This window comes from Micromys minutus (genome assembly GCF_963924665.1).
Source record: "Micromys minutus genome assembly, chromosome: 17".
Classification (NCBI taxonomy): domain Eukaryota; kingdom Metazoa; phylum Chordata; class Mammalia; order Rodentia; family Muridae; genus Micromys; species Micromys minutus.
The window spans coordinates 19,295,212-19,315,424 of record NC_137952.1 but is presented as its reverse complement, the minus strand read 5'-3'; the positions used below and the strand labels follow the sequence as shown (position 1 = coordinate 19,315,424).

The 20,213-nt window shown below is 37.0% G+C and overlaps 1 protein-coding gene across 3 annotated transcripts in view; it reads left to right on the top strand.

The window, feature by feature from the left end:
- ANO3 (anoctamin 3) overlaps nucleotides 1-20,213 on the top strand; it is a gene marked incomplete at both ends in the record, with an annotated part of 320,161 nt that overhangs the window by 37,104 nt on the left and 262,844 nt on the right. Inside the window, one exon of one of the 3 annotated variants that reach the window (XM_080930912.1) lies at nucleotides 15,848-15,893. The exons of the other annotated variants lie outside the window; for them this stretch is intronic. Coding sequence (XP_080787038.1) covers nucleotides 15,848-15,893 — 46 coding nt within the window. Of the gene's footprint in view, nucleotides 1-15,847; nucleotides 15,894-20,213 lie in introns of those variants that run through there. 3 annotated transcript variants of the gene reach the window in all.

Sequence of the window (20,213 nt, the reverse complement as noted above, 5' to 3'; positions counted from 1 at the left end):
GATGCAATTCTTAGCATGATCAGTCATTTCTCTTCTTTCATTTTTGCCTTCTCTTCTCCATATCTTTTTCTCTGAAGCCGTATTTATATACCTATATATGTTAACTAGCATGCAGTGGCATACATGCTCTTCTCACTTGAATAGATGGATAAATATCATGGTATAATAAATACAGGATAATTCACCTGATATAGAGGCATTAATATTTTCAATGTTTTGTAACCACAATCAATGATGACACAGACACCTTGGGATGTGAGTCATTATATTTTGGCTGTTTTCTTTGAATAAAATAGTCTTCTAGGACATTCTTGGTTAAAGCAGAGACTTTTAGTCCAGTTTCACTAAAGGCATAAAGAATATTTTTCTTAATATCTATAAACAATAAATACCACAACTCCCTTACTTTGTTACTAATTAGATTTTTCAAAAAACAACTTTTATTTTACTGTATATTTTTATGACTAATAGGGACATGTTTTTCTCTACTTAAAATCATTTCCTTTGGGTAGATTAAAGTTTGAGAATGTAACTTATAAACATTCTTTGATTTTTGTTTCAATTATTACTGATTTTCTTTTCTTTCTTGTTCCTTCCTCTCAATTAAGGAAACAGGATAGGAAATACTCAAGGCATTATGGAAGATAGTGTTTATTATACAAGTAAGAATTCATTCAGTTGTGTGATTAATGGGAGAAAAGGCTTCTCAAAGGGAAAGCTGGAGGCACAGAGAAAGGTCAAGTGAAACCCTTGTGAAACACAGGCATGTCAGAGCTTGCCAGAGATCAGAAAGAGAGTCCTGATAGAGCATGGGCAGGGCAGTCAACAGGAAAGATGTGGCTTTTTCCTGGTGGGCTGCATATTCAGAAAGAATAGGAAGTGGGCAAGTCAGAGAAGAAAGGAAAGGCAGTCTGTCTACAGAAACATCTCTCTACACTGTGGAGTCTCCTGTGACCCTTATGTTTTCCAATGCATTTACTAATTTTTCATTCTTTTCCAACATAAAACCACGTAAGGAAGGATGTTCTAGAAAACACAGTTGGCTATAGGTGGCACTCTACTTATTCTCCAGCTCACTTACAACAGTGTGGTCAGTAAGCTATTAAAAAAGAAAGAACATTGAAATGGGCACAGACCAGAAGTCACAAACTACATCCAAAGTAGTTATGGTCATTTGTATTATAATTAAATATCACAGGAAGTAATATGTCACTTTGAGTGTTTACTTTTATGTAGTATTTAAATGTTTAGAGTGCTATCATCATTTATTATAGTGGTAATTATTGTAGTTTAATTACCTAGTATGATGATATTTTGTATTAAAAATTGTGTGGCTTGGTACATAAACATGTGGTGTGATGTTATATCTCACTGGTGGATTACATCTGTTTTCCTTAGTATTTTACAATGTACAATATTTCCATTCTGTAGAAAGCAACAAAATATTTTACAGTAAGTCACAGCGCCGTTCAAGGTTATTTATTAGGAGCTGTGCTCATTTTATGGCTTGAGTAAAGAAAGTCCACTAAGCCAGAAACAGATGGCTAAATACGTCATCATTTTTACAACACTGTATTTGTAGGACCAAGGAAGAGATATAGCAATTGCTTATAGTTAAGGTGGCCAAACTTTGATAATCAGGTCTTTAACTTCCCCTATGGCTGATGAACAGGTTGTCTGGCCCGGATTAGTATTCCCAGAGCTATGTAAACTCCAGTGAAAAACAAAGAGGCATACACTCTGATCCCAAGTTCCGTTCTTAAGCCAGCAGTTTATCTCTCTATTTCAGGTTCACCATTTCTCTAAAGATAAGGAAAACTGCATTGACAACCTATATTTTGGCAGTTAATTTTTATTCTTGTTGAATCGGTTTAGAAGATGGAATCAGAGGCAACATTAGAGGTTTACTGGATTTAGAATATGAAAAATAATCTCAATATTTCAATCAAGATCATCATAAAATTTGATGAATCCCCAATTATCTGCCTTGAGTTTTGTTGTTGTAGTTATTTTGGAGGAGGTTGGTTGATTTTGGGTTTTTTTTTTTTTTTTTTTTTTTTTTGTTTTGTTTTGTTTTGTTTTTGGGATTTTTGTTGTTTTTGTTTTGGTTGATGCTTTTTGCTTTTTTACACTCCAGATTTTATCCTCCTCAGGGTCCACCCTCCAACTCTTTAATATCCCATACCTCCTCCCCTTTCCCTGTGTCTCCATGAGGATAATCTGGCAACCCCTAACCCACCAGACCTCTAAACTCCCTATGGCCTCCAGTCTCTTGAGGGTTAGAAACATCTTCTGTGACTGAACCCAGACTAGAGAGTCCTCTGCTGTATATTTGTTGAGGGCCTCATGTCATCTGGAATATGCTGCCTGGTTGGTGATCCAGTGTCTGAAAGATGTCAGGGGTCCAGGTTAATTGAGACTGATGGTCCTTCTACAGGGTCACCCTCCTCTTCAGTTTCTTCTAGCTTTTCCCTAATCCAACCACAAGGGCCAACAGCTCTGTCCATTAGATGGGTGTAAATATATGCATCTCACTCTTTCAGCTGCTTGTTAGGTCTTTCAGAGGGCAGTCATGATAGGTTCCTTTTGGTGATCTCTTCATAACCTCAGTAATGGTATCAGGCCTTGATGTATCTCCTGTGCTGGATCCCACTTTGGGCCTGTTGCTGGACGTTCTTTTCTTCAGGTTCTCCATTTCAATTTCTGCAGTTCTTTCAGACAGGAGCAATTATGGGTCAAAGTTTTGACTGTGGGATGGCAACACCATCCCTCACTTGATGCCCTGTCTTTCTGCTGGAGATGGGCTTTACAACTACCTTTTCCCCACTGTAAGACATTTCATCTACGGTCCCACCTTTGAGTCCCGAGAGTCTCTCACCTCCCAGGTCTCTGGTACATTCTGGGTGGTTCTCCTAGCCTCCTACCTCTCAAGGTTACCTGTTTCCATTTTTTCTGCTGGCCCTCAAGGCTTCAGTTCTTTTCCCCCAGCAGACCATCTTCCCCTCTCCACCTTTCCCTGTCCCCTTTCCCTCTGTCCCCCATGGGGTTGCTTTCTTTTCCCTCCCAAATGGAACTAATGTTTCCTCACTTGGGCCCTTCAGCTTATTGACCTTTTTGAGTTCTGTGGACTGAATTGTGGGTATTCTGTGCTCCCCCCTTTTTTTCTTTCTCTCTTTCTTTCTTTTCTTTTGGCTAATATTCACTTATTAGTGAGTACATACCATGTATGTCCTTTGGGGTCTGAGTTAGCTCACTCAGGATGATGTTTTTTCAGTTCCATCAATTTGCCTTTAAAACTCAGGATGTCCTTTTTTTAATGGCTAAAAAGTATTTCACTGTGTAAATTAACCACATTTTCTGTATCCATTCTTGTGTTGTGGGACATCTAGGTTCTTTCAGCTTCTGGCTATCACAAATAAGGCCACTATGATCAAGTGTTATAAACATAAAACCTTGCAATTTTTAGGGGACTGCATCTGCTCAGCCTCATCTTTACAGCAGGAAGTGACACAGAAGCTTGTTTCAGCCAGAAAAGGGATTGAATAGTGAGGATCTGATGCCATGGAGTGGGGCATTGAGCCTCTTTTATGCAGGAAAGACTGTGTCCTCTGGACTCAATGTTAGTGTTCTAGGACAATCTAGCTGAGTCACTTTTACATAACTGGAAAAGCTTAACTCTGTCCTAGAGAGAGGTTAGAGAGCCTGCACACAGAAGACGTCTGATTACTGCCCAGCAGTAGAAGAGAAACCATCTAATGGTTGAATCATAGCATGACTGATATTTCTGCCAGAAGGCCAGGTTTCCTCAATTTTCAATTTGTATCAGACCAAATGGTGCTACAGGAAACTACCTAGTTTCTTCCTGCAAGGAAGACTTAAAGAATCCACAGAATCCCACAATGCACTCAAGTTGAAGGTTGTGTCCAGGATACATTTGAAAAGAGAAGGCAAAAGTGTCTTTTTAGGAGAAATTGTATGATACCTCATTATGTAACAGGGAAAATTAAAATTTTGTTTCTTTTAAAGTCCTTCTATTCCTGTGTGTTTCATGTAACGTGTCTTATTTGTGCATGACATTGATAGAGATTCAGTTTGTATAATAGAGTTGAGCTCATAGTTTATGGATTGTCAAACTATAAAAATGTACAAAATAGAGGTGGGAACAACATTTTCAGTTCTTTCTCTTTTGTTCCTTGGCTCACAGCATCCGCAGGCCTTTAGAATTACTGTCATCATGACTCTTGACACTCATAGTTACCAACTCAGCCAACAGAAGTTAGATGCCCCTCCCCTGAGGCCATCTTGGAATCCTTCTTGCCAGTCTTCTCATTTTCTCTAAAAGCTCCTGAAAACACTGTGGAGCCTGACTGCTCTGATTTTCTGTTCTGGCACTAATGCTTCCTACCATCATTAGTTGAGGTGGCTCTGAGATCTGTCAGTTCCTGTATTCTCTCTTTAATGTTCTGGTGCATATCCAGTTCACACTAACACTCCATTCTTTTTTCTTAGTGATGAAATTTTCTTTCCTGTACTAAACCCCTCATCATACCATCTCCAGGTTCCTTCACAGACCTCTGACAATATGCTTTATCTCTCTGTAGAATACTTCCACCATCCCATCTCTGTTCTGATTATTGCATTTCACAGTAAACAAGCCCAGGCATTCTGCAAGGAAAAGGTTTTTATCATATCATGTCCCTTCATTACCAAAGATACACTATACGCTACACATATCCTCTACCTAAGCATTTCTGTGTCCGTTCATCTTTTACATGTATATTATTTTATGTCTTTCTATTAAAAACATTTCCTAAACCCTACTGTATTTTCTTTTGTTTATAACAATTTTATCCATCACTTTTTTTCTGTTAAGATCTTTCTTTAAGGAGATTGAAGCCTTCTTCATGCCCTTATTCAGAAGACTTTATTATATACATCTTCTGTGCCTCAGCTTTTGCTTGTCTTGCTTACCTTCAAAGTCTTTTTTTTTTCTCTGAATTCAAGCATTCTCTAACAAAATCCCACTCATTTCTACTCTTCCATGAACTAGTGGTAATCAGTATACCTCAGTAACATTATTCTACTTGCCTTGATGGAATTGTTCTGTTTTCTTGGTCTTATATGTCCATTTTCCTTAACTGTAAAAAGCTCTTTACAGACCTAGTTATAATGTAGTGCTTTGAATACAAATGCTGTGCATAGGGTAATATATTTGAATGGTTTGTCATCAGGTTGTGGAACTTCTTGAGAAGGACTAAGAGGTATGGCCTTATAGTAGATGTGGCCTTCTTGGGGGATGCATGTCACTCGGGTGGGAGTGGGGTCTTTAAGATTTCACATGCCAAAGCCATGTCCCATGGCTTTCTCTTATCCTGAGGTTCTTGCTGTAGAATTCTTTTTCAGACACTTCTCTAGCATGATGCCTGCCTATGTTCCTTCATGCTCCCTGCCATGATAATAAGGTACTAAGCCTCTAAAACTATAAGCCAGCCTTATCTGCCACCTACATGTGGGAAAATATTTATGAAAACAAAAGTATCTACTAGTTGAGGACTGTGACTTATCTGTTAGAAAAGAAGGTTAAAGGAAGCCTACTTATTAATCTCCAGAATAAAGATGAAGAAGGGAGAATCAACGTGATATGTTTGTCATTCACCTACCCAGTGGAAAATGTGTTTCTTTAGAAATCCATTTTAAAAGTACTACCGAAACTATGTTCTGGTCTAATTCTTTCCATGATAACTGACTCACAGACCAAGTTTTGACACTGTGACTTGCTGGCTTCTTCCAGGGAAAACACCAGTCTCTTTACCAGCTATAAGTAAACAAAGCAAACCTTTCAAACTAACCCAAAACATAAATCCCATAAGCTTAAAATCAAGAAGAATATTGAAGGATGTCAACCTCACCACTTGAAAATATTTATTTGGCAATTATCAGGGCCCTGAACCAACTTATCCCATAAGTGATATAGAGGTGCACTGGGAACAGGAATGGCTCTGGTGTTTAACAGGAATACACAAGGCCACACATCCACCCAGGCTTCCATCTTTCCTTCATTCCTGTCTCAAAGATGGAATCCTCTTAATCACTTTGCAGAGTATCACCAATGTCACAGTAAAACTCTATCACAAGGTGACAAAAGGCAGCTGTTCTCTAACAGACCCTCAGCTTTCAATGTAATGCTCTCTATGGTGATCAGCAAACACCCCACTGGCTTCTGAATCAAGTGGCCACAGTACAGGCATCTCCACCAACATGTAAATTTCTTGTCATGCCCCAAAGCTTATGGCATAGAAGCCAGTAGCACAAAATGGAAAATATCTCAAGAGAGAGGGATCACATTAATAGAGGGTCCTTGAAAAAATGTCTTTTGATGAACAGAATGAAGATATATGAGAATACTGAGTGAAGAATCCACCTGAAATCCTAACAGGAAGTAGAGTAGCAGATGCAATGAAAAAGTAACAGTAACAGTGGGAGGTGCCCTTGACCGAAACCTTTAATTACTTGAGGACTTCACCTGAACCCCTTGGAAAGACTGATTGCTGGAAAAGGAAACAAAAGAGAAATAGAACATTTCTTCTTAAAAGCAAGGTTGGTGAGAAAATGATCCTATCTTTCCCAGCAAGCCTGACTACTGAGATTTTAAGACTTCTAGTCATGCTGATCATTTTAACTAGCTAAAAATGTCCCAGTGTTGTTGAAGATATTGTAGTGGATCTTATCAGGTTCTGATACAAGCAGAAGGAGGTTGATACCGATCACCCTTCTGAAGGGGTTTCCTTGATTTTCCATAATCATGATGGTGTCTTGATTTGGACCAATGCAGAATTTAACAGCGCATTTCTGGAGGCCATCTATCTCTAACTAGATTATTGCATGACTTCCCTCCATGAATGGAGCAGGAAGACACCAAAGAATATATTTTCTCAAATGTTGAGTTTACTGTCAACACTTAAGGCAGTAAGACAACTTAAAACTGATTGCCTTGAGGATATAAATGAAAAAAGTCTTAACTATGGATAGCAACAGAATGCTGGCTACAAACCATTATAGATAAGAAAACTATTATAGCTCAAAGCCATCATGGACTTTCGGGTGCCATTCTTGTGTAGTCCATTGCAATCGGCAGGTCGGTTAGAAAGGTAATAAGACTAGACCTCCTATCTGAAAGATCTTTAAGACTGGAATTGCAAGCGTCTAGTAGCTGAGGAAATACTGTGGTGGCAGGGGAGTCATGCCACACAGGCTGGGTTCAAGAGTGGGGTCAAGGCAGGATTATGCTTTACTCTAGACGACATGTACCAGTGAACATAGACAAGTTCCCCAAACTTTGTGCCACTAGAAGACGTCATGTAGCCCAATAGCCAGGTAAAACTTTCTTTTCCCTGAAAAGGGCATATCGAGTGGCATCTGAAATTCCTCCCTATGAAAATGAGGTATTCCCAGCACTCTGGCCCTGGCTACAATATACATTCAACCCATAATTCCTACTGCACCTTCCAAAGGTTTAAATAGCCTTTGTTTCTTCCAATTAAATGAGCTCTTTTCCTGACGCCTGTCTCCCAAGAGACTGTTTTCATTGTACTCATACTCAACCTGAGGTCTCATTACCCCCAGTCACTTCCTCCTTCAGGCTGCTAGTCATGATCACAGACAATTTTGTCTTTATGGGAGGAGGAACAAAATGAGAAGGACAAGGAATGACTTCTTTGCCTAAACTTCAGAACTCTCAGTGATGGAGAATTTTCTCTGTAGTTAGGAAACCCTGATGCCTTTGTAGAAGCCTTAAACATGGGAAGATGGCAAGTGAGTCTTACTACGGAGCTAGCTCATTTCAAATGCTTCACATCTTTCTCTTTTGTGTTGCATAGGGGGGAAAAAGTGCCTAAAACCAAAGACGTGCTAAATTTCTTGAGGATTTTCTGGGGATGGATCCCAAAACCTAGCCATTCCATCACAGAAGAGTTGTCAGTAGACTTTGCTGGTCTTTGCAAACTGTTTTTGTTTTTTCTCCCAATTTCATTAGAGGGTCTGTGTGTCAAAAGCTGTAGGATTCTGCTGCAGCCACCACTGCTGTCCATTTGTTTTTTGTGAGCCCTTCACGCCCCTGAGCTTTTGTTTCTCTACTTATCAGAGACACCCACGTTGGGTGAAATCCAAACATAAGGGTAGGGATGTTTACATTGGTGGTCATTTCTACCTCAGTCATTTGAAGCTTTTGGAGCATTGAGGACTCCAGAAAGCTTATGCAACCATGTGCCAGCTATTTTTAAGAGAATTGCAACGATTTACAGTTTCATTTAGTTTAAAGCTCACAAAAACTAAAATTTTCTTGCTGAATTTGGAACATGGAGTTCAGTGCTTATTAAATATAATAAAAAATATGTGTGTTTAAATCCTCCTATAGAAATTATAGCAAGCAAGGGCATATAGTTGCAAATCATATGCAATATGATTTGCTAACTATTTTTCAAAGTGGATAACTAATCAGTGATATTAAAATTGATACCTAACTTAGGTAAAATTCACACTTTAGGTATTTAAGTGAATTCAAACCACCAACACTCACTTTTGCACATTAAGTTCTTCAATGACCAGTTTACTCTGAGACGTTATTTATGAAACTCTTTGTGTCACAGCACAATATTAAATATAGATCTCACTGGAGTTTGGATTGTCATAAGGTTCCATTAATAGACTTGGATTATTGAGAGATGTGTCTTTTTACTACGTCTGCTAATATTCCATAAGTGTGAAAAAATAAAATGGGCAAAGTGATTACAAGCATTGCATTCTTGAAGCCATTTGGCATAAAAATCATTTGAGGTCACCAAAACTACTAAGTGTAAAAGAATGAAATCTGTCCTATCAATCCTATTATAGGTAAAATGCCCAATTACCAGGAAGCCATCTGGTCTTCCACAGTTAGATAGTATATTGGTAAACAACCAGAATCTCAAAGGACTGTCTTGACTCTTGCATACAATGTGGATGTCAAGCAATGGTTAAGCAAGTGTCTTAGTTAATTTTTCTCTTGCTGTGAAAACACCATGGCCAAGACAAAGTGTATAAAAAAGATTATTGGGGGTATACAATTAAAAAGAATAGAGATCATGAATGTCAGGATAGGGCACATAACAGAAGACAGCCAGGCATAGTACTCGAGAAGTAGCTGAGAGTTTATATCTTGATAAAATAAATGGCCATATAACTCATTCTTCAAAACCATAGTACTATTTTTTAAATTTGCGGCTTTAAATGATTACACTAGAACAAAGGCAGCCAAGGATATTTACTTTCTTACTTGTGGAAAGTAAGATTAAAATATCACTAACCAATAAATAAATAAATAAATAAATAAAACTATTTATCCCATGTTACCTTCAGGAAGACTTAGCTATATTTTGAAATTACTACAGATAGTACTACAGATATATATACCTTATGTAAAAATAATGTATTTTGGTGCCTAAATTTATCAATAGATATCAACAACATTTTCTCAGTAAATAAATATTCTTACACATAACAATTTAAGTGGGTGATTAGTATTATAGTGTTACTCATATGACTAACTGGCTGGTCATATTTAAATAGAGACCACGATAAGTATTTCCTTTTTCAGAGATTAAGGCTACTTTCTATTTTCTTCACCTTAGATTCTGCCAGTTTTTAAAAATATTTTTTCATACAAATATTTTGATCATGTTTTACTTTTTCCCATCATCCCTCAGATCCTTCCCACCTCCCTCTGTACCTAACTTTATGTCACCCTATCCCTCCACTGTCAGAAAAACTTTCAGAAAAACAGAACAAAACAAAACAGTATGACTACAGTGCCAAGTTTTTAAAAAAAAGAACACAGAAACATGTGGAGTTTGTTTTATGTTGTCCAACTACTCCTTAGATACAGGACTTGTTCCCATTTGCACTTTCAAATGGAACAGTAAAACAAAGTTTTAAGACAGTCAGAAAGAGAAAAAACTATTATAAAAAACACTACACAGAAACATCAGCTATCTCTCCAATAGCATAGCCAAGTCCTAATTTTGATCATACCATGGAAACCAACCAAACTGTGGCAGAATTATTGCTATGATAAGATGAATAATTTAAAAACTGATGAAGATACACAATCATACAAAATGAATTCACAGTTACTAACCCATTAGGTTTGAAAAAGTAACCATAGCAAAAGGGAATGAGATTTTTCTAGTGGCAGAAATAACATGGTAGAACCAGTTAAAGGCTTAGATAATCTACAAATCTCAGAATCAATTCATAAACTGGGCTTATATTTACAAGCTTGTTCTTAAGAGTTTTTGGATAAATTAACAATGTTTAGTAATCAGAAGAAAACCATTAATTCATCTAGTATTTACCAATCAAGTTTATATAAAGTTTAGATTGGTTCCATAGTGGGAAAAAAAGCACAGGTTTGTTCAGAAATTACATATATATTCCATAAAATAACAATATCGATAAGAATACTATACTTCACTGTGAAGGGATATTGATGAAGAAAATTTTCAGGCAGGAAACAACATACTATGGTGCCTTGAGGGAAAAATAATTTCATGCAAGGAATGACATTCTACAGTGCCTTAAAGTATGAATAAGAATTGAAAAAAGTAAAAAAAAAAGTTTAAATATTATCATTTTAACTGGAAGAAATAGAGCAGCAAACATTGAGAGATCTGTAAGGAAGAAAGCAATTATCATGACATGCTTTTAGAAACAGCATTAGAGAAGAGGCTAAGGGCACAGAGGAATCTCCTTGAAGGGTCAATAAATAGGCACAAACTCAAATATCATTTAATTTTATTCATCTAAGTTAACTTCTTCATTCAAACAATTTTATAAAGGTAGAACTTATCTATGTGTCGCTAGAGTTCGTTGAGGATGTAAAAAACGTATTTTAGCATCCTATAATTGAGGTTGTAGATAAAGTGTTGACAGATGAAATAGGATATTAATTCTATAGGTGCCTTTAAAAAAGCATGAAGCAGCATGAACTACAAGCTTTCATATAATAAATGATCACACACTTTGTTCTAATTCTCAACATTTTATTTATGTGATTTTCTCAAAACTGCAGGCTAAAGATTAAACCTCATGAGGCTAAACTCAGACAAGGGTAAGGCTATTGATTTTTCTCCACCACATTCCTTTGCTCACATCTGTTAGGGTTGTCACTTCTGAACGATGCTTTAAGCACCAACCTAGGTGTCAGCAGAACTGCCTGATTTATTCCACTGTTATACAGTAACCAAATCCAGGACAATAGGCTTTGGAAGAAATGGCTGTTAAATTACACTTTACCCTTTCTGTTATGCTTAGAAAATTTTTGCACAGGTGTGAATTGTGTCTCCAATAAAATGTGGAGGGAAGTGAGAATAACATTTATTCTTACATTCTCTCTATCTATATCTCTCTATATATTATATAGTATATGATATATTTTGATAGATTACATTTGTCTTTGCTTAAAGAAAGCAGCAACTAGTAGTATCACAAAATAAACATAATTATGAAGTGGTTTTAGTTTTTAAAAAAGCACTTCTTGTTACTTTTGAAAGTATCCACAAAGCCTATGAAGAAGAAACCACATTGGTTGATCTATGAAGAAAGATGGTTTAGTAATCCATATTCATTTTGCCCTCAAGGACACCATCTTTCTCTTTAGTAACTTCTGGAGAGAGAATTCTCTCTTTGTTCACTGAAGCTTGTGGATGAATGCTTTACCTCATTCTTTGGTGGTTTCATTCACCTATTAGTACCTTAAATAACCTCAATCTATAAGGCAAACTCTGCAAAGGCAGGTTCTATTTCGGTGACTCTTTAGGCAATGAGAATCAGAAGGCAACCTTAATCTTAGTTAGAGATGTGATTCAAGACCCAAACAGGCAGTGAAATTTCCCTTCATTCCCCTGATGGAGCACAGGATAGAAAGATGGAACGCCCTACATCTATGGGAATGTTAGGACATTTGAAGAAATCAACTCCTGCTAGTTATGTAAAGAAGGGAATTCCTCAACACTCTGGGAGGTAAAGATGGCAATAGTGTTGACAGATTACTGAGGCTCAGGAACAAGTGGAGGCTCCCAAAGGCGAGAGCTGATATAACAGTTCCTTGGGTCATTGACTGGAGGAAAAGTTAAAAAATACTGTAATTGAATCAAGATAAATGAAGTTTAAACATATTGAAAGTCTTACTGTACACTAAACTAATCATTGCATTTCCTTAAAAATATGTTGTTTTATAAAAGGCACATTTTTTCTTAAAGCATTAAAATTTGATGAGTGTTTTGAAACAAAGTAGCAAGAAAAAAAAATCTAACACAGCTTAGTGTTCCTATCCAGGCAACTTAATGCACACTGCTAAATGTTTTACAAAGGAGTTGACAGTCTAAAAATACTTCACTAGATCAAAGGCAGATTTCTGTTAAATAAGGTCTTTGCTCTGGGATTCAACTTCTCTTTGTGCACTTCTTACTGCTAATACATTTATACTCTGTTTACACACACACACACACACACACACACACACACACACACACACACACACACACACTTTCCTTCTCTTTTGCAATGTTTTTCCTATCAAGCAGATGGGGCTTAAAATTTCTCCAGCCCCTCACAAAGCTGTTTCTCTAGCAACCTTCCCTAAAAGAGTGATTTCAAAACAGGCAGTAATGTTCTTTAAATCCCCTGCTAATCAATCTGGCAGTACAACTTCAAATGATTTTTTTCCTCTTTTTCTGCTTAAACTGAAAAGTAACCAAGTGGTTACGAAGATATGTTTAATCATAGCTGTAACACAGAGAAGGGGGAGATTGTTTTTATCTTCAGTGGGACTGACTACTTGGTTTTGGATAACCACTTGTTCTCTTCCTAAAGGAAGACTGTTTCTCAACATTAAATCAATCACATCAATTTGAAAAATCTAGTTCAACCCCAGTTTAAACCATTGTATCATTTGTTTCTGCTGCATGTGAGTCTGGAAGGTAACTGAAGACAATTAGTGATCGTCAGGAGAAGGTCTAGAAGGTTAAGGTGTTTATACCTATCTAGGTGTAAGTATCTTCTAGAAACAGGCTGTTAATTCATTTCTATAAATCTCATGATAATTGATTAAATTAGATGCTTGTATCTCTATGTAATTCCTTGTTATAGTAGTTTGAAACTAGTGAAAGGAAATCAGACCTCTAATCAAATCACTGTGACAAGTGATTTATTGGGTATTAGGTTCCTCCTATGAATTAGCCCTAAAATATGTTACCTGATTTTAGTCCTACATGTGAGGGTGGGGCTGTCTTAGAATCACTTCAGTTTGGTGGCATCTGAATGAACTACGAGTTCAGTTTACCACTGGTTTTACTTCCGATAATGTAAAACCAATCTCAAGATGGTCAGGTGCTGCTTCCAGATTTGGTATAACTGTCTTGAAAAGTAGCTGTAAAAAGGCTTTCTGTTTGCCTTCTTTTATTGTGAAATTATAATATATTACATCATTTTTCTTCCCTTTCATTCCTCCAGATGTTTCATATACCCTTGCTTCATTCTTCCAAAGTTATGCCCTCTTTAAATATTGATTTTTATATACATATATATCTACATATACATATATCTCTATTATAACCTGTCAATATATGTAATATTACATTTTCAGGGCTGTCTATTTGTTCAGGATAAACCATTGTTTTCTTCCCAGGGAAAGAGTGTTTCTCAGCATTTTAAATTGCCTGTAGGGTGGAGTTCTCTTGGGATTGCTCTGTCCAGTTTGGTGTGCCCACTGTATTGTCCTTGTTCAGCTCATGTTTGGCCAACCATGTTCAAAGAGACTTTATGGATGTAATTTCTGACATTACTAGAAGACAAACTCAGTCTCACAACAAACTCCATCAACCTCTGGATCTTAGAGTCTTTTTTCTTCTTTCTCCAGCAATGTTTCCTGAGCCTTAGGTGTGAGAATTGTTTTTGTTTTATAGATGTATCCATTGGATTTACACCTTTAGTGATTTCTTTTTATTTGCCTTATGTGTATGGCTTTTTGCCCGCATGGTGTATCTGTAGCATATGTATACAATGTCCTCAGAGACTAGAATGATCTCCAGGAGTTAAATAAGACATTACAGCAGGTGCTGAGACCATAACCAGTGTATCTGAAAGGGCAGTATGTGCTCTTTAACCTTCTTGACATCTGTTCAGCCACCTAACATGTCTTTTTGGATACAATAGACAAGATTTTTGCTAGATCCCATTTTACAGTAGACACAGTAAGTCTCTTTGTGTGTGTGTGTGTGTGTGTGTGTGTGTGTGTGTGTGTGTGTGTGTATTATTCACTGCTCAGAACCATGGCATAGTCTTTGATATTCTTTCTACTCTGGGTACATCACAGTAGAATCTGCGGTGTCTCTGACTTCTTCTTGTTCTATACTTGTTTCAGATGACCTCACATCCTGATTAATGAAATAAAAAGTACCCAGAGAACTGCCCAGTTGAGTTTATCTATCTTATAAGTAACCATTAAAAATGAGAATGTACCACAATTTTAAGTTTCTGTGGTCTAGAGACCTCTGAATATTGGGAATGCCTTTTTCTTTGAAGCTGATATTACCTTTATCATCTTTGAGTCATGCAACAAGTATGAAGACAGAGCAAATTTAATAAAAACTCAAACTATGTGAGGGTTTTAAAATTGTGAAATTTCATCATCATTTTAAAATCTGCTTTTATTTGGACCTTCACCTTATTGTAAATTAATTAGTGTCACAAAATTTCAAACTTAGGAACCAACAGACCCTTTTGTTCCCTATCTGTTCAATATTATCTTACTTAACTTGTTCTGGGACGAATGTAGGGTTTGGGATCAGGAAGCCATGATTACATGAAAAGAAAAATCAAAAACAAGAACAAAAACCAGGAGATAGCACTGGAAGATGGTTTGAGCTGGCTCATACCCTCATTTGGCCATTACAGTGTGGTCCTGCCATGATGGTTTCCTCTCTGACTGTTAGGTTTCTTCATTTCAAACACTGTGATAATGGTACAAGTGTGTTGCTGTGAGCTTTGTTTGTTTTTTTTTTTAAACAACATAAGATTATTTTCACAGCTTTTTAATATGATTATATTGAGTACCATTGATAATATTTACTCAGAACCTGTTAGGAAGAATTAAACCTCTTTTAGTATCACACAAAAAAATTAAAATCTGAAGCAGAAACGAACTTAAATGTTGCATGCTGGACCTCAGTGCTTATCTAAAACAGATCATGGATGTTGTGGCCTCCCCCACATGTATATTTCAGAAGGAAATATGGAAACAGCTCTACATCTGTTAGCATAGTCCTGTCAGGACAGATGCCAGCTTCACCCTTCTTTATTTACCAACCAACTTTGAGAGAATTAATTCTGGTGCCTGGCTGTGATAAGGAGGCTTTGAGTTTGAAAATGCGTGCGTTAGTGATAGCTCTAAAGGAATGTTTGGATTTATGTCTTGTCCTTAAGAAATGTCTTTCTCTCCCACATGCACCAAACCCCTTAGAACACCCACCCTCACTGCAGCACTGACAAACAGCCAGGATGTGGGGTTATTTCAGAAGTAGCCACTGAGGGGAGCCGGCCGCGGACTGCCCTCCCACGTTGCTATGACGATGAGACTGGCGGGCACACAGCCTACAGAGAGAAGTGCTGGCTAAAGCAGGTGTCAGATTGCGATGAGCTAGGTGGCTCTGGGATTACTCAGAGCCCCAGGAGTGCCTATGGAAAGTCTGGCTACAGTTCCTCTGCATCCTCCTCCGGACAGCTCCTCAACTCCGCTGGAACAGTCAGAGTGAAAATGGTCCACCACTCAGGCTCCATTCAGTCCTTTAAACAGCAAAAAGGTCAGTAAGAATTCTCTCTTTCCTGTGGGTACCACATCCTGCTCTGCATCTTCTTGCCGTTATGCAAACCATCCTTTTTTTCTCTGTATATTGTGTTGAAGAGCCAGGGAACTCTGTAAAGTTAGGACCCCATTTTATAAATGTTGGATCCTGCAACGGAGGTGAGTCTGCTATCCGGAGCCACACAGCGCCGGGAGGGAACGGAGTCTGTCGCATCAGGACCTGTTTGTACTTGTCTCTTAACTCGCCTTCAGTGCATTGCAGTCAACTATTTAAGCACAGAGTCCCTGCAGCACACGGGGTTTGAAGAGTGGAAATTCTGGTAATGTTTGTCTCAGTATGCGCTGCTGAGCTTGAAAAAAAAAAGTATAATAAATGCATTCGTGGAAAAACCCCAGCGGTTGACTGGTCCCAGATGTAATTTCCTTGGAAAACTTTATCTTCTGATCCCACGTTTATTGTGGGTTTCCAATTTTTATGTCTATTTGGGGCTTTCTTCCAGGAACTCCCCATTACCATTGTTTAGCTTTTTACAAAATTTTCACTAGTTGCGTGGGCATGGCCAGATTTTTTTCACTCTTTGTTTTCCTTTCTTATTTAAATGGTTTTTCATAAAACACTTATTTAACATAGATTCTAGGAGTTTTATTGTCTTATGAAGTTATTTGACATTAATGCCATTTACTGAATGAATAATGGTACTTATGACGTATTTGTTAAAAATGTATATTTTTGAGTATTCCATTTTTTTCACTGAAAGATTTATTAAAAATTTATTTCTAATATTCCTTCTCTAAATGATTGTTTGAAAGTCTATTTTTGGCTTTGTTTCTAAAAACAAACAAATACAAAACCCCACAAATAACAAAAGCAAAAAGCCTTGGATATCCCCAGATTAACTTAGTGGGGATTTATTCTTCAGGAAGAATATGGTGCTGAAGCAACTTCCCATGAGGAACTGCAATCTGCATGAATCCTCTTTTGAATGTATGTTGGAATTGGTATGAAGTGAGAGACGGTGTGAGTAGATGAATTTGGGCTCCTGTGCAGTTCTATTTCAGCTCAACATGTTCTAAGGAAAAATGAACGACTTTACAAAGTTTTGATGGTTTGGGGGACCTGGAACCTTGAAACATCTTACTCTGTGAGGATATATGTGTTGTATGTAAAAAAGCCAAAAAAAAAAAAAAAAAAAAAAAAAAAAAAAAAAACTTTGAGACTGGTTGTCATTACTCGAAAGAGTGATAAACTTATCTAAATAATAGCATTTCATAGTGTCCCTTTTATGATGCATCATGAGCCATTTTTTTTAAATTGTACTTTTTGGTACAAAAAATCATTATGAGTAAAATGGGAAACATGAGGGAAAAGAATGACAAAAAAGCAAGATTGATTTTAAACTAAATGGCCCTTGTTTATTTCCTCTCTTAAAATACCACTTTCTTTCATCACCCTTCCTCCCTCCAGTCCCTCCGGGTTCCTTCCCATTCATCTCTCCCATGTCCCTCCCTACTCTCCAGGTGATACCCTGTTTTTCTTTGATTATTATGTTATATACAGACACACATTGCATGCTTATGCATGGATATGTAGATATAACCTTTTGAGTCTGATTGTGTTGTTTGTATGTATATGATACCAAGTCTGACCACTCTGAATTGAACAACCATTAGGGGATCATTCTTGGGAGAGGCTAAGTCTCTGCTCAACAGTCATTTATTGCTTATAGTTCTTTTCCTGGGCTGGGACCCACTAAGAAAGGATAATCCACAATAAAGATCAGCTATTTCAATATTTCAAATAGGAAGAAGCATGAGGACACTCTGGGTGCCTCTTGATCTGGGAGTGTTTTCCAGTGCTGGTCACCATAACAGTGCATATTCAAGTGATGGGAATTCATCAGTGAAAGTTAGGAGTCTTAGAATCTAGGTTTGCCTTTGACACTAAATAGGAACATGTAGAAAAATGTATATATTGATTTATGACTAATAGGAAGACTCTTGATTTCTGACCTGTCATCCTCCTCCCTGTTGCTGAGCCTATATTAAATGTGCCAACTGAGTGTCTCTGTCATATTTTGATCATGCTATCATATTTACACACCCCATCCCTCTCTCCTTGCCCTGCCCTTTTCCCAGTGTACTGTACTTGCACTTTAGTTTTATGTTCTACCTCCCTACACTGAGCTTCATCATATGAGAGAAAACAGGACATTTGGTTTTCTTATACTGTTTTATTAAACCTCACTTCCAGCAAACAACATAATCTTATGATCTTATCCATTATAAGTGGGGACGTAGACTGATCCTATGGTTTGGTTATTGTGAATAATGCCAAACTAAACTGAGTATGCAGGTAGTCCTACATTAGACTGACCTTCATCCTTTTAGGTAAAATGGCTTCTCAAGATCATATGTAATGGAAGTTCTGTTTGGAAAGCATCCAGACTGATTCCCACTGAGGTATTCAATTTTTCGTCTGTTGGACAGCACAGGTAGTGAGAAATGTGAAGGCTAAGATTTTCCATCTTTTCTTTTGATCCAGATGAAGAAAGCTCTACTTTTTGGAGGGAGTTTTTAATTTAGTGAACCAAATGTACTATTTTGGGGTGTTTTGGGGTTTTGTCAATGAATTTGAGATCTCTTAAAAACTGTTAAAATCCTAGTTACTTTTCCTTCTGTCCTTCACTTTAGTCCCCCACTTACTACTTACATGTTCAACACTGTTAACTCTTAGTGTGGTGTATGAAGTGAAAACAATATCTATTGCATAGAATTATAATAGAACTACAAACCTGTGAGAAACATTTAGTTGTGATTTAAATTTAATGATGAATAAAATACTAATTTATTATTATTTTCAAGCTTATCTTAGAATATAGGATGTTCTCAGAGGACACACACACACACACACACACACACACACACTTTTCTATTTGTGCTTTATTCGTGTTCTCTTTAGGGAGCTATCTTATAGAAATGGTTTGCTCTGAACATTGTAATAATTTCCCTTGTTGGTATTATCAGTTACATTCACACACTCTGTCTAATTAATGTACCATCTCTGAGGAAGTCTTAGTGGTTATCATAAAGAAAATTGAGATGAAAAATTACTTCATACACTTAACATTGCAAAATTCAGTAAAATGGCATTTATTCTAAACTCAACCCATATTTATCCAGCTCTCGTTTGCTTTGTGATAGTGTCATTCAGAACATTCCTGAACATCTTACGTCAAAAAACAAAACAAAACAAAACAAAAGTGAAAAAAAACAAAACAAAAACTTTTTGTTTTCCTCTGAGAAGGTTAATACAGTAGTACATCTTAGAGACATGTAGAGTCTTTTTGAGAACCTTGGGTAAGTTTGCATTTCTGTAGGAAAAGGTTGACATTGTGCTTCTTGATGATGCTGTTTGTGTTTCTAAAGAGAACAACAATGTGTGTTTAAATTTTTCTTCTATTTTCAATACTTAACTCTCCTATGAAACTTTTAATAGATTAAGACATTTTGAAAACAAGAATCTTCCACAACAATGAGGAATATAGGTAATGTTCTATTTCTGAGGTGCTAAGGGTATATCAGAATGTTTGAGACAAGAAAGAGGATGCACTTGCTATAACTTTAGTACACCTTGGAGTAAACGTGAGCTGGCAAATTAGAGCTGATTTCTGCATAAAATCTGACTTTGCTCCCTAGAGTAGTATGCTGTGATTCACTGAATTCATAAAGGATTCATATGTCATTCAAGCGTAGATGAAGAAAAGGACAATGATAGTTCTGGCTTCTTTTGCCTGTTTATTTACCAATATAGCTACCAAGATTTTCAGGGAGGTCATGGGGTACATCAAACACAGTCTGTCTCAGTCATTTTGGGCTTAACGATGAGTTAAAGCTGTGAGGGTTTCATTAATCCTAAACAACATTTGGTTAAACATAAAAATAGTATTTTTTAAAACAATTCTCCAGGACCAAGCACTCAGACTACTTAATTATAATGATCTTCAACGTTTTATATGGAGAATTACTGGCTGAAATAGAATTTATTTTATTTTTCTCTAAATAATTTGTTACTGCAAAAACCCATCTGCAAGCCTCTACCCAAATTCAACTTTGTGTTAAGTTGCTGTCTCGTGACATACCAAGGAGAGCTTCTGGTTAATAACACCTATTCTCCAAATCTCTGCTGCTTAAACTTCCTTTCCCCTTAAATAATATCTTTACTGTCAAAATCTTCCTGTAGACTTTAGAAAACAAGAAAAATATCCGAAGACATAAATAGACTGACAGGAATCCATTCACCCTTGTGCACTAACTTCAC